We start from the raw sequence: 15,711 nt of genomic DNA, 5'->3' as shown, positions 1-15,711 counted from the left end.
AAAAGAAAAGAAAAAGGGGTATTATTATGTAAAGATGACTCACTTGGGAACAAAAGATAGTAAGATACTTTCTATGAGGTGAGCTATAGAATGACTTGCTAAATCTAAGTCAGAAAAATGGCCAGAGAGGTGATGAAGTAGCCAGTTTTCCCCAATACGTTGGTGGACACAGTGGAAATGAAAACCTACCCGCAGGTAGAGGAGGAAACACAGCTCTTTCATTTCCTATAGGTGTAAATTGTTGACATAATCATTCCTAGGCCAGGAAGGTGGCCTAAGTGCAACAGAAATTAGAAAGGAGTTTCTGGAGCAGGTGAAGTGGCTGCTGGGTCAGCCTTGATGCAAGTCAGAAGAGCTGGAAGAGAAATGGGCCAAGGACAAAGCCAGTGTTGGCAGGGGCAGTGGACTGAATGTTTATGTCCCCTCAAAACTCATGCATTGAAATTCTAAAGCCCAGGTAATGGTATTAGGGGGTGGGGCCTTTGAGAGGTAATTAGGGCAGGTAATCCCCCCAGAAATGGGATTAATGCCCTTAGAAAAGAGAGCTGGCTCTTCATGTGAGGACACAGCAAAGAGGAGCCCTCACCAGGCAGTGGATCTGCTGGTGACTTGACCTTGGATTTTTCTAGCATCCAGAACTGTGAGGAATGGGTTCCTGTTGTTTCTGAGCTGCTCAGTCTATGGTACTTTGTTATAGCAGGGAGACCAACTAAGATGCTGAGGATCAGGCAGGTGTCTTAGAAGGTAACAGGCCAGGAATAGGTCAACAGGTCAGAATCAGGGCATGTGTAAACTCAAAGACCTGGACAAGCAGAGGGGCAAGTGTGGACAGGGGCCACTTAGAAATGATGCTGCTCAGAGCTGACCAGGAATTCCAGGCAGATGGTTAAGAACTTGGAATAGATGAGAGAGAGAGGGACAGTGCAAAGTAGTCAAATGCTGAGGAAATTGGTCTGAAGCAAGAGATAGAAAGAACCAAAGAATATGCTAATTGACTTTGTAAATGTGTGTTGAGTACCTACGCTAACTCTAACATCCTGGTAAGTGCTGGGGATATAACAATCAACAAGACAAACAGGGTCCTTGCTTCTGAAGATTTCAATAGTGTGTATTGGAAGGAGGGAAAGAGAGGAGACAAAAAAACAAACGAAAAAGGCAGGATGTGATTTGTTCTGTTGGAAGAACCCAGGAGAGGAGCATCTCAGCGTGGCTGAAGGGTGTCAAGAGAAACAGTGTGGCCAGAGATGAGACTTGGGGGTGGCGAAGATCATACAGAAACCTTCATGCCAAAATAATTCAGCAGTAAGACAGAATTACTAGAAATTCCCCAGTACTAAAAAACTCTTAGATAAATAAGGATTAACTGCATCAGCCCGGAATAATGTGGTTCCCATGGAACCAAGCATGGTAGTCTGAGGACAAAACTGGTCAAGTGGCCTAAATGAGGAATCAGACAGTCCAGAAAAAAGATGCTCTAGATTCTTAGCTGTATCTTTCTTTTCCTCAGCAACTTGTTCACTCACTATAAAGGGAGATACTGCCCTAGAACATTCCAAGTCCAGGAGACATAAACGTCCATCTTAACTAGCATTACACTGGCCTCCTATCTTTTTCTCATACCCAATATGTAGTCCATTGACAGATACTGACTGGTGGCTCTATTTTCAAAATACACTCAGAGTCTAATCACTTTTTGCCACTTCTGCCATCCCCATATTGGTTCCATCTACTGGCAATTCTCTCCTGGATCACTGTAACAGCTTTCTCCCTCAACAAAGCACCCAGAGTTCTTTGATTGCACCAGATGGACCATGTCACTCCTGTGCTCCAGACTCTCTGCTGTCTTCCTGTCTCACTTGGTCCTTCCTCTGGTTCTGACTCCCACCTACCTCTCTGATCTTATGTCCTCCTCCTCCTCTTCGCCCCTGCTCATCCCATTCCAGCTTCTGGGCTGTTCTCTGAGGTAAACATGCCTGCTAGGCTACCCACCACCTCACCTTTGCACTAGGTGCTGTATCAGTCTAGGGTGTCTCCTCCAGGTAACCATGTGACTGTGTAACCTGCTTTAGTTCATCGCTTCAATGTCACCTTCCCAGGGAAGCTTTCAAAGATCACCCTATTTGGCTCAGTGCCTATAGCTCAGCAGCTAGGGTGCCAGCCACATATAGCGGGGCTGGCAGGTTCGAACGCGGCCCAGGCCTGGTAAACAACAATAACAACAACAACAACAACAACAACAAAAGCTGGGCGATGTGGCAGGTGCCTGTAGTTCCAGCTACTCAGGAGGCTGAGGCAAGAGAATAGCTTAAAGCCCAAGAGTTTGAGGTTGCTGTGAGCTGTGATGCCACAGCACTCTACTGAGGGCAACATAGTGAGACTCTGTCTCAAAAAAAAAAAAAACACCCTATTTATCATTGTACATTGCCCTCCCCCCTACCCTGTGGCACTTTATATCTCTCCTCTTCACTACTTTTTTTTTTCTTCTTCATATCTATCAACATCTGACATGTTTTACAATATTTATTATTTGTATTCCCCCCACTAGGCTGTAAGCTCCATGAAGGCAAGAATTTTTGTCTGCCTTATCTCCAATACTCAGTATACATTTGTTGAATAAGTGAATGGATTTATTTTGAGAGGATGAAATGAGTTTAATATATAATCAAACCAAATGTCAGAACTTGCGTTTATCATGGATTACTTTAGAGAATCACTAAACAAAGTACTTTAAAATAAGATTTTTTTTCTCATTCAGTAGGTTTTGTTGACAGGAAGAAAAAAAAATCAAGTTCTCTATGGCTAGTACATTTCACTCTTTTGCTATTTGAACTGCCTTCTAGAAGAATGATTTTTTTTAGTCTTTTGATTATTCATAGATTAATAGAAAACAGGTCCTTATTCCTATAAACAGATACAAACATAAAATATTAAATATTTAAAATATTTAAAATAATACAAAAAGATATACAAAAAAGACACATTTGAGGGCGACATAGTGAGACTCTATCTCAAAGAAAAAAGTCTTCAACCTATCTCTGTCTCTTTCTGTTGATTTTATCCTACACATAGCCCCTTTTCCTAGTTTCTTATGACTCCTTCCAGTGATCCTTTGAGAAAATATAACCCCTTTCTTATAGCAAATGTAGCATAAAAGTATTCTAATCTGCAATTTGCTTTTTTCTTTATATTATATTCTGGAAATATTTCCATATCAGCAATTGAAGAGTTTCCTCATTATTTTTCCTTTTCCTTTTCTTTTAAACAGACATTGTAGCAGACAGAATAATGGCCCCTCAAAGATGTCCATGTCTTGAAATGGAGAATCTGTAAATATGTTACCTTACATGGCAAAGGAACTTCACAGATGTGATTTCAATGAAAGCTCTTGGGATAGGGAGATTATCCAGGTGGCCTAACATTATTTCAGAGTCCTTATAAGGGAAAAAGGGAGGTAGGAGAGTTAAAGTCACAGGAGGAGGTGTGTTGACTGAGGTTGGAGTGATGTGACAAGTCAAAGAATGCAGGCAGCTCCCAGAAGCTAGAAAAGGCAAGGAAGAGTCTCCAGAGAAAAACAGCAAGGCTGACATCTTCAGCTTAGCCCTTTAAGAACCATTTCACGCTTCTGAGTGGTAGAACTATAAGATAATAAATTTGTGGTGTTTTAAGTCACGAAGTCTATGGTAATTTCCGTCATATACCATTTTAGTATTTGGACAAATCCTGGTGTATTTAACTAATTCCCTGTAGATGGATAACAGACTATCTCCAATCATCTGCAATGAATAGTCACGTACATACATAACTTCTTACATGTGCAGATAATTGCTTTAAGGTAAATTCTCAGAAGATGAGCTGCTGCAGGCACATCTGTAATTTTGCTTGGTGCTGCCACTGTCCTGCATAGTTTGAAGCACTTTATAGTGTCACCAGCAATGCATGACTGTTCAAAGGTAAAACTTGTGTAGTCACGTGTGTGTGTATGAAAAAAAACAACTATTCTTGATAGTGAATATATGTCCGCTTGTGAAATCCCAAATTATATTAGAAAGCCCTGCTAAACAAAGACATAAAGAGAACTAAGTCAATTTACACATGCGATCTAAAAGTAAGACTTCCACACACTTCAACCCCCAGTTACCGTAACACCTACCTGCAAAGGAGTGGCACAAGTATAAATGGTGTTCTGTTGAACTGTCTGTAAATGTCTTATCAAATGATTAGGACCAATGGACCAGCCAAGCTAGGAAAGGAAAAGATAAAAGATTTCAAAACATAATCCAATTAAAGTTGACACAATTGTGTCAAGTTTATAGTTAAAGTTGACACAATTCTAAAAATAGTCACATTATGAAAGTAGCATAGTATTAGGACTCAGAGCTATTTCATTGCTGTTCTTTTTTTTTCATGAAGTGTTTGCAATTTTTATTCTAATTATATATAAATAAAATCAATGGTTTGAAGATGAAATTTCTGTTATTATTTCCAACATTTCACAAAAAGTCTTCTGTTGACATTTTACAAATGATACTATCCAATCATGTTCCAATATATTCTTCTTGTGAAGAAAGTTTACGTATCTTTTTAATGTCTGTAGTATTTGTTATTTTAGGAAGATCTTTCAGAGAAATCTGATGATCTTCTCCTTGAGATATTAGGTTTTCTTGATTTATTTGTTTTTCTCCCTCTTCAGTGTAAACAATTAGAATTGAGGTATTATTGGCTGAGATACCAAATTTTTTCAAAGCCTGTGAAATATCGTTTTGGGGGAAAGGTTAGAAATAATTTCAGTAGACAGAGTTGTGTTCCTTTTTCCCAGTTTGTAGAGGTGAACTGCTCTGTTTGCTGCCACAAGTATCTGAAATGGATCGATAATCACTGTTGGATTTATCAGTGCCCTTCCATGGCCTTTTCCCTCAAATCTCCTGCATTTTTCACATCTTTAAATAATAAAAGTGTCATCTGGTGCATCTCTGAAGCGCTTCCCAAGACAAACAAATCCCTCAAATTCCGGAATTGGTGCCCTATCATCGCCCTCTCCGAGGCAGTTTTTGCGTAGGGAAGTGCGAGGTCTCCATGTCTTTCGGGTTACAGGCAGGAAGATGGAATCCGTCTGTCATCTCACTTTCTCTGACGCTGGCCTCTTCTTCCAAGCTGAAATCCCGTGCGGACGCGAAGAAGAACAGGAGACGTCTTGTTCGTAAGGAAGCCTCAGTGCTGGTCTTTCCAGCTGGGGTGATGCAGCCTGGACTTCAGGCGGTAAACACAACATGCAATCACTTTTAGCCTTTTCTCTTCTTCTGATTTGCAACTTCTGATATTCTACAGGACTAAAAACTGGTAACGAAGTTTGTTTGAATTTCAGATAAAAGTTACTCTGAAGGAGGGTGGAAGGGACACTGCCATAATCAAAAGACACAGATTTTTGGTTCTGCAGGCCTCATTTTTGATGCTCCTTGCTTCTTAGCTATGTTCAGGAGAGGTGAGGCTGGAAGAGAATTGAGTTTCAGCTGGATACACTGTTACTGTAATAAATAACACAGTGGTTAAGTGCACTGGTTCTGGGGCCAGACTACCTGTCTCAGCTTGGACTCATTAGCAGTGGAATCTCAGGCCAGTCACTTAATTTCTCTGCACTTTAGCTTTATCATCTGTGAACCAAATATAATACTTGTACCCACCTTGTAATGTGGTTTGAAGAATGACAGAAATGAGTATAGGTAAAACCTTTGGAGTCTGACACATAGTAAGTGCCAAACTATTAGCTATTATTATTTTTCTTCCACATATTAAAAAATGCATCTATAAAATTATATGTATTAATATATACAGTAGAACCTCCCTAGTCGACCACCTTCCTACATTGACCACCTCAAGTTGACCTAATTTTTATAGACTGGACATGTACCACAGGTACACGTCAGTACAGTAGGCCTGGTTCCTTATGTTGACCGGTTTGCTAACTTAGAGAGGATCTAGTGTGTATGTATACATATATATACCCATACATATACATTTTTCTTTCCTCTTTAAGACAGACTCTCACTCTACTGCCCTAGCTAGAGAGTACACTGGTGCCATCATTGTTCATTGCAACTTCAAACTCCTGGGCTCAAGCAATCCACCTGCCTCGGCTGCTAGGATTACAGGTGTGAGCCACCATACCCAGCCTGTTTTTCTTCCTTTCATATTCATTTAGAGTATTTGAACATTCTTTGCAAAAAAAAAAAAAAAAAAGTCACTAGTTGGGCTTATAGTATAAAGCTCTACTATAAAATGGAAAATTATCTAATTTTTCTCATTTTTAAAGAAATAAGTAGGTCTCAAAAAGGATAAAGCTCAACATGAAGGCTGAATAACTCAATCAATAAACAAAGGATCACTAAGTATGAACATCTGTATAAACTGAACATGTACACATTTAAAACACAAAACATTCTCCAAAAAATATATAGGTGCTGACTTCTAAGCAATTAGATTCGCACTCATCTTACCTTCCAGCCAGTGACACTGAAGGTCTTCCCAGCACTTCCTATTGTCACTGTTCTCTCCCACATTCCTGGAAAAGTGGCTGCACAGAAAAAAAAGTTAAATAACCGTTTTCCAATCTATGTACATTCAGTATAACCTAAAAACATAACAAAGACACATACACTCAATGAAAATAAATGTATGATTAGTGTAGTATAGTTATTTCAGTAGGCCTTTCTTTAGATGATGCATCTTTAATAAAAACAGCTAAAAACACTGCAACACTGGAATGTTGCCTCAAATAACATATAAAATAAATGTGGCGATTTCTTTTTCTTTCTCTTTTTTTTGAGACAGGCTAGAGTGCTATGGTATCAGCCTAGCTCACAGCAACTTCAAACTCCTGGGTTCAATATATCCTCCTGTCTCAGCCTCCTTAGTAGCTGGGACTATAGGCCCCGACCACATCATCTGGCTAATTTTTCAATTTTTAGTAGAAATAGGGCCTCTCTTTTGCTCAGGGTGGCCTTGATCTCCTGAGCTCAAGGGATCCTCACATCTTGGCCTCCTAGAGTGCTAGGATTACAGGCATGAGCCACTGCACCCAACCAGATTTAATAATTTCAAGGAGCAAAATTATTTACGGGGCAGGAGCATCAGTGGTTTGAGGAGGCAGTGTTCCAGGCTGGCTCATGTGGCCGTCTGTGTTCAGTGCCCGTAGTGTCTCCATGTCAACACAGTAATTCTATGGCATAGTGTTGGTTGCAGTTATGACTGTTGTTCAGTCCCCTTTATTCTGCCCATTTCTGAGGCAAGGGCTGAGCTGCAATCCCTCACTGCCCCTGTAATTTGTCCCTGTTGACCTGGCATTTTGGCAACTTGTTCAGCACGAACATTCCTGAGCCTCTTCAGGAATGGTAAGCTCCCTGTGTCTTAAGTACCAAATACTTACTAGCTGGATTCCTACAAAGAAGCCAGGGATATAGGCCAATAAACTACTTGTTTGGTTTCTTAGCTTTATATTATGATGATCCAAAATCAATTCCCTTGAATTTGTGCTTTTTGTTTTTCTAGCGGTTCATTAATTCACTCAAGCATCATTCATTCAAATACTATTTTTCAACACTCATACAAATACCCCTTACAAAGACTATTTTAAAGCTGGTTTAGGATCATTTCCAATCAGTTTTTCCACATGTGCCCAAACACAATTAGATTCATGACTCTATGTAATAATCAGTACCTATTTTAAAATGCTTATGTCCAGAATATACAAGCCATTCATAAACCTCATCACTGATGCAAAGTGTGTTATATTTGATGCAAAGGTCAGCAATTACTTGCAGTTCCTCTTTGGTATAAACCTACACATATTAAAAAAAAGCATGGCCAGTTATTACCCAACACATGAGAGAACCAGGGGTCAGAGAACAACATGAAGAAAGAGAAGACCTGCTTACCTTGCCTAGGGGGTTGTGTGGAGTATTTAGTATGATAGCTTTGGTTTTGGAATTAAATTTACTTTCCAGTTCTTGAGGATCTAATGTCCAGTCAGAACTAGACCATCTTTTTCCATCGACAGGTTTCTAAGTGTGAAGAATGAAGATGTGATTTAATTAGTTCATGTTTGCTGTCTTACAAATAAATAACCTAGTAGGGGAAAAAAAAAATTAAAGAAAGGCATGGCAAAGGTAACTGAGTAAATGACTAGCAAAGAACATAAACAGAAGTAGCAAGGCTTTAGTTTTGCCTTGAGAGCCTCAAAGGACCTATGTCTCAGGCTCACACCTGTTAAATGAAAAACTGAACCTGTCAACTTTAACAGTGTGCCCATCTTCGTAGGTGCCAGCTATAACTATGGTTAACACGTCTGATACTATAAGGCTAATAGAAGATTCTATGACTCACTGTAGTGGCGTAGTTATTTTGAGCATAATATTCTTCAATGAAAGAGAATAAACAATATAATAAATCTCCAATGCAAGTAGAAACTTTAGTAGTGATAAAGTCACTGGTATTTCCCAAACTTCTTAAAGCATAGGAATCATACTGGCAAACTTACAGATCTAAGGGGAATAAAAACAGGTGTTGCTCCAGCCATTCTCACCATGGGCTCATAGCAGTCGTAGAAAGGCACTATTATTATGACCTGAAATAAAAGCAAATTAGAACATGACATACCACTCATGGAATCCATTTCATGAATATATTGTGTACCTACTATGTAGCAGGTGTTGCGATGCAGGAAAGAGAAAGGCTAACATCTGAGAGGAAGAGGCCTTGGAGATGAACTTGTCCATGGAGTTTTAATTGGAGTCCTTGGTCTCCGAAGATGTATGGAGGAGTTTACAGTTGGGGCACTTGAAACTGTGTGTCAAATTTTATATGTTCACAGGTAGATTTATCTGGGGAGTGGCTACTGCATTTTCAAATGCATGTTTGAAATGGATGTTTCTGTTAAAATCATTAAGAATTTCTTTATATTTCAAATTAGAAGTAGAATCTAGAATATAAGTGATCTATCAGGCAGCGACAGAAGCAGACTGTAAGGAGAGAGAACACTGTTGTGCTCTTTGGTATGAAGTGCTCTAATAATTTAAAAGCATTTCCAGACCTTAGCAGAGCCGATCACTTCTTCCTTTTGTCATGACCATAAATTATACATCCTCCACTACTGACTGACATAGGACATTCCTTTTAGTCTGTCTCCGAGGCTATCTCCTCTACTGGGCAGAGAACTCCTCCTACATAGAAACCATCTTTTAAAAATTTTCTCTCTCCAGATAGCTAACATACAGGTGATGCTGAGTAATTTCTGAATAAATGAAAGAGGTCAAAACTATTAAAGCAGGTATATTGGAATGATCATGGGGAGGTAGGGGTAGAGATGAGTGAGGGAGGTGCCCAGGTTGGTTTAGATCATAGGACTACAATGCAGAAATCACTTCTTCTTCTTGTTATATATTCTCACATTGCATTGCTAACGTGACACTGGGCACAAAAAGACATTGATCAAATACTTGTTGATTAAGTTCAGATTAAAGGTTATTTTAGCAATGAAAACAAAAGGTTCTTTTCCCCTTCAATGCTAGCCCCAACCTTTCTACATTATTTTGAGACAGAGTCTCACTCTGTTGCCCTTGTTCAAGTGCTCTGGCATCATAACTCACAGCAACCTCAAACTCTTGGGCTCAAGTGATTCTCTTGCCTCAGCCTCTCTAGCAGCTGGGACTACACGCCCATACCACCATGCTCTTTTTAGAGATAGAGTCTCACTCTTGCTCAGGCTGGTCTCAAACTCCTGAGCTCACACAATCCACCTGGCTCAGCCTCCCAGAGTGCTAGGATGACAGGTGTGAGCCACCATGCCTGGCTTCTACTTACCTTTAAACAGGGTACAAGAATACGAATAAATTACATGTAATAAAATAGATGAATCTCATAGACATAATGATAAATGATGGGAATAAGACCCAAAAGTGTGATTATACAAAAGTGATACTGTATGATTCTATTTATGTAAAGTAAAAGAGCAGTTAAAATGAATCTGTGATAGAAGGCAGAAGAGTGGCTCCCTCCGGGAAAATACAGACCAGGAAGGGGCACAAAGGGGCCTTCTGGGTGCTGGAAATGTACTTTACCTTCACCTGGTTGTAGTCCATAGAAATTAATTCATCTGTACATTCATATTTGGGGATTTACTGTATATGCATTTGACATCAAGAATAATTAAAAATAAAAAAGAATGTAAAACAAAAGACTCAAAGGTTGGACAAATGACAATTACTAATAGAGGTACTATGAAAATATTAACATACTTACTTCATCTCCCTCATCAATTAATCCTTGAATGGCACTAAAAAGAGATCCATATGCTCCCACCGTCACAAGGATCTCTTTATTTGCATCAATTTGATGCTGATAAAGCTTTTCATAGAGGCAGGACAGAGCTTTCACGAGTGACGGATGACCCTGTTGGATAAAAAATTAAAAAAAAAACCTTCAAATTTGATTCTGAGAACTACTTCTTTGAGAATATGGTTGTAAATTATAAGAATTTTTAAAACTTGGGTTTGATGTTTTCAATTATTCAAAGAAAATTTGTAATTTTTAACGGCAATAAGTTGAAAAAAATATTCTATATTCAGAAGGTTCTTACATGAGTGGTCATGAAGATTTGCCAATGATTCAAACTTCCTACTAGAGACAGTGGGGAATAAATAACTTCAAAACATTTGCTTTGAACAAATGTGAACTCCTACTGCACTTAAATAATAGTGAATAGAGTTGGCTTTGTTTCTTTTTCTTTTTTTTTTTTTTTGAGACAGAGCCTCAAGCTGTCGCCCTGGGTAGAGTGCCATGGCATTACAGCTCACAGCAACCTCAAACTCCTGGGCTCAAGCGATTCTCCTGCCTCTGCTTCCTAAGTAGCTGGGACTACAGCTGTCCGCCACAACGCTGGGCTATTTTTTGGTTGCAGCCATCATTGTTGTTGGTGGGCCCAGGCTGGATTCGAACCCACCAGCTCAGGTGTATGTGGCTGGCGCCTTAGCCGCTTGAGCCACAGGCGCCAAGCCAAGCTTTGTTTCTAAATTAAAGTACATTAATCTGCTCTTCCCAGTTACTAGGGGGAAGGTTATGTGAACCAATGTACTGAGGAGAGAAAGCAAAAACAAATTCACCAAACACACATTGCTGTAATGTTAACTGATAGCAAATGTTAGGAGGAAGTGAAACATTACTCACACCGAAGGCCAAGAGGGCAGCAGAGGGAAGCTTTCCTAAGAGTGAGAGGATTATAAATGCAGTGTCCGAGACCTGCAGGGAGTCTTAAAGCTCCTGGATTAGCTCTTCCCTAGTTCCTTTCTTCTATGTTCTCCTATCTTCCCTTCTTTTTATCTTTCCTTTCCCTCTTTTGTTTCCATTGGTATTGAAGTTAATATTTTTTATTTTTTTTTGTCTAGTATCTACTTCCCCATTTTGCTCTGGGGAACCACCCTGATTTTCTATCCCATGCCAGTAAGAGGGCAAGTGCAGGTTCTATGCTTTTGTTGGAAAGCACTTTGGACTCAGGAGGAATAAGCTGAGTCCTTTTGAATTTCACTGTGATATCAGGTCTAACAAATTCTAGCAAGAGATCTGAAAAGCAACTATAAACACTATACACTTTTCCTGAGAATAAGATTTATGTTTTTTAAATTAAAATTTTAATTATAAAACTAAGTTATGCCTTACATGATAAGTAAAACCAGACAAAGATGTGTAAAGAAAAATTTGCAATCTCTCTTCAATATTACTCCATTCCCATCCCACTCAGATGACAGAGGTCCTCAGCTTGGTGACATTGCAACACCATTCCCAGTTCTTACATCAATATATAATAAAAACACATGAACATATATGTACCTACATATTTGCAAAAACCAGAAAATACATAAGTCAATGGGCATAATTGTGTCCTAACAAAATCTTATTGACAAAATCAGGGGTGGGCCAAATTTGGCCTCTAGGCAACTGCTTGCCAAACCCTGCTACAGATTAAGTTGGGAGAACTGACCTCTTAACAATACTTAGTCTCCTGATCCATGAACATCCTGTATCACTCCACTTACTCAGGTATTGCTTAATTTCTCTCCATTATGTTTTGGAAATTTTCTTGTACAGACCTTGTACATATTTTAACAAATTTAGTCTTAGGTGTTTCATGTTTTTGGATGCTATTATAAATGGTACTTTAAAAATTTACCTTACAACTGTTTTTCTTTTTCATTCCTCTCTATATAGTTTTTTGTTTCATTGCTGAATAATAATGGTGGAAGTGGGGATGCTTGCTGTGCTCTCAAACCTACTTTATGTGGATTACACGTGTAATCTGTAAATGTTTAAAGATTTACTTTATCAGACTAAGTTCCATTGTACTCCCAATCAGCAGAAAGTTTTTATTATAAATGAGGGTTAAATTTTGTCAAATGTGTTTTCTCTATATACACTAACATGATCGTATGATTTTTCTGTTTTTTTCCACTAATCTGCTGAACTTCAATAATTTATTTTTGAATATTAAATCAATATTACATTTCTATGATAAAGCCTACTCAGGCAAGATGTATGATGTTTTTTATCTTTACACGCACACACACACACACCCCTACCTGAATTTGATTTGCTAAAATTTCAGGATTTCTGTGTTTATGCTCATGAGTGATATTTAAATTTTCTTTCTCTCTTTGTTTTTGTCTGGCTTTTGTATAAGGGTACTGCTGGTCTATCACTTATATGTAAGTGACTTTTTGTCAATTAGTTGGGAAGTTTTTCATCTTGTTCTATTTTCTTTTTTTTTTTTTCATCCTGTTCTATTTTCTAAATGAATTGGTGGAGAAATGGTATTACTGCTTCCTAAATCCTTGATAGACTATACCAGTAAATCATCTGGGTATTTAAGTTTGCCTGTAAGAGATTTTAATTACTAATTCACTTTCTTTCATTGACATGGGAGTGTCAGGTGTTTTATTTCTCTTTGTGTCAGTTTTTCTAATTTACATCTTTTAAATAATTTGTTTATTTCATACAAGTTGTCAGTGTATTGATATAAAATTACTTATTATTGCTGTAGCATCTGTCATGATATTCTTTATTTTGTTCCTTACATGGGACTTCTATTTTCTCTCTCTCTCTCTTTTTTTTTTTTTTCAGTTTTTGGCCGGGGCTGGGTTTGAATCCACCACCTCTGGCATATGGGGCCAGCACCCTACTCCTTTGAGCCACAGGAGCCACCCTGTTTTCTCTTTTTTATTGATCAATCGAGCTAAAACTTTTACTTCTTGATCTTTTCAAAGAGCTAGCTTTTGCTTTTATTAATTTTGGAAACTGCTTGTTTATTTCTAGTCTTTCCTTACTGACTTGAATAGGCTGGGGACGGTGGAGCAGATCTGAGATGAGGATCCGTAGGGTGGGCCAGGGAGTCCGAGTCCATCCCCAGCGGGGATTCCTCGCGCAGCAAGATGGCGGCCGAGTAGCAGCGTCTGTGTAACCGGGCGCAGTGAGAAGGGGGAGAGAAGATTCCAGGCATCTCCAGCCGGTGGGTTTTGCCCAGAGGCTGACCTCTGGTGACCCAGGAAGTGAGTGAGAGACTTTAGGACCCCACCAGGAGGTCAGAAGCGGTGGAAAACCGGCAAGTAGCGGGTGCCCGTTTGTTCAGTCAGAGGCTGCCGGCAGCTGTACCTACAGCAAAAGTGAGACTGCAAGCGGGAAGAGCCTCGCCTGGGGGCTGTTTTGGTTCGTCTGGACTTGGACACTCCATTGAACTGCCTTGGGAGACCTGGGGCCGGTGTGCGGATGACTGGGCGCTGTCTGGGCCCCGGACTGAGCTGCTGAGCTGGTAAGGAGCTGATGCCATTCAGCTGTGTGGTGCCCGCGCAGTCTGTGGGGAGCTGCCCCTGCGGGGGTGCAGCACGGGGATCAGGCGGGAGTCCTCGGGCCAGTGATCTAGTGACTGAGCTGCCCAAAGGCGGGGGCTGTGACGCCGGAGGAGGGCGGCGGAGAGCCAGGCTTGGCAGATTAACACCCTGGCCCTCAGGGGCATTGAGGGAAACTGGATTTGGCGGGTTGGATAAGCAGGCAGCCACGGCAGGAGAGACCCCAGGGCTAAGTGCTTTCCTGGGAAAGCTCCTGCGTGGCCTGGGCCCACGGCTTGGAGGGTGTTTGAAGTGGGAAAAGGAGACATTGGGGCTCCTAAGCCTGCGGGGTCTGTGAAACCAGTTGAGGCCTCTAGTTTCCATCTTGTACAGCTGTATCGACTTTGGGATTAACTTCTCCTCAGAAGATCACCTGTTGCCTGGACAGTATTTAGCAAGATAGATATACTGTTTGTTTTTGGTTTTGGGGTTTTTGCTTTTTTGGGTTTTTTTTGAACTTCAACTTTTCTTTTCTTTTTTTTTTTTTTTTGATATTTTTTCTAGTCTCTCTCTCTATATATATATAAATGGAAGTCTATACCTTCCATTTTTGCCTTCTTTAACAATTAGAATTTTTGTCAGTGTTTCGGCCCCTATTATTTGTTTGTTTGTTTGGTTTTAACCTCTCAACTTTATCCTACTAGGGGTTTTTGCTTTTTTGTTATGGTTTGATTTATAGCATTTTGGTCTCTCCTCTCTACCTGGTGGAGGTGGGGTACTATGTCTGAGCCAGTTAGCACAGACCGTTGACCTCAAGGTAATCACCCAACCTGGAACCCTCAGAGATTGGGGGTCCTTAAGGGTGGGTCATAATACCCTACTATACACCTATACTATTCTTGTCTTTTTCTTTTGGTGTCTTTAAAAAAAATATTTCCTTTTACTCACCCTCTCTTCTTTCTCTCTCCCTTTCTTTTTTAATATCTTTTTTCCCTTCTTGCTCCTCAATCTTCTCATCCTTCTGGTCTTGTACCAAAAGGACTCATTAAAATTTTAGGCCAATAACATAGTAACGTAGAACAAGAAAAAGTGAAAGGAAAATTAGGGTAAGGAAACAGATATAAGAAAGCACTCATGAAGAAGAATCAGAAAAATCCTGGCAACATGAAATGCCAGTCCAGAGTAACCCCTTCTAGGGGTCGCGAGGTAGCTACAGCAGAGGATTCCTCCTATAAGGAAATGTTACAGATGACAGAAGGGGAATTTAGAATACATATGATGAAAATAATGAAGGACATTGCTGAGAAAGTGGAAAACAAACAAAAAACAATGAAAGAAATTGCTGAGAAAGTGGATAATAACCAGAAGGAAATTCAAAAACAGAATCAAATAAGAGAACAGGGATTCCATCCTTCCCCCACCCTGTGTCAAACCCTGGGACACACGTCAGACTCACTGCTTTTCCCTGTGCTCCCGTTCCCAAAACAAAGCCCTTCATAGCATTTTTATAGACTATTATAAAATACAAAAAATAAATAGGCTTCCTCTATACCATACCCCTTCCATTTCCACACTATCATAGAAGGAAAAGACGTACTCAGATGTATGATAATTGGATGGCTTTAGAGAAAAGTGTGTTAACAGGGTGGCGCCTGTGGCTCAAAAGGGTAGGGCGCTGGCTCTATGTGCCGGAGGTGGCAGGTTCAAACCCATCCTTGGCCAAAAAAAAAAAAAAAAAAAAAAAGTGTGTTAACAGACAAAGAAATATAGTTTAAATGTACTTCTAAGTCTAGAAAATCTCTGCATATCCTAGGCATTTCATCACAAAAGAATAGGAGTTGAGCTAGGG

General features: G+C 39.8%; 1 protein-coding gene and 1 pseudogene across 5 annotated transcripts in view; both read right to left on the bottom strand.

The window, feature by feature from the left end:
- The window catches only part of KYAT3 (kynurenine aminotransferase 3), a 40,467-nt gene that overhangs the window by 7,396 nt on the left and 17,360 nt on the right, over nucleotides 1-15,711 (bottom strand). For all 5 annotated transcript variants that reach the window (XM_012801753.2, XM_023509840.1, XM_023509842.1 and 2 more), the window contains 6 exons: nucleotides 10,291-10,440; nucleotides 8,531-8,617; nucleotides 7,929-8,054; nucleotides 7,712-7,832; nucleotides 6,492-6,568; nucleotides 4,151-4,240 (listed from right to left, as the gene is read on the bottom strand). In XM_012801753.2, the coding sequence (XP_012657207.1) occupies nucleotides 4,151-4,240; nucleotides 6,492-6,568; nucleotides 7,712-7,832; nucleotides 7,929-8,054; nucleotides 8,531-8,617; nucleotides 10,291-10,440 (651 nt within the window). The remainder of the gene's footprint in view (nucleotides 1-4,150; nucleotides 4,241-6,491; nucleotides 6,569-7,711; nucleotides 7,833-7,928; nucleotides 8,055-8,530; nucleotides 8,618-10,290; nucleotides 10,441-15,711) is intronic.
- Nucleotides 4,491-5,755, bottom strand: LOC105886431 (annotated as a pseudogene).

The sequence above is a fragment of the Otolemur garnettii genome, unplaced genomic scaffold (genome assembly GCF_000181295.1).
Source record: "Otolemur garnettii isolate 467f Iridium unplaced genomic scaffold, OtoGar3 scaffold00010, whole genome shotgun sequence".
Taxonomy (NCBI): domain Eukaryota; kingdom Metazoa; phylum Chordata; class Mammalia; order Primates; family Galagidae; genus Otolemur; species Otolemur garnettii.
This window is presented reverse-complemented; position numbering and strand designations above follow the sequence as displayed.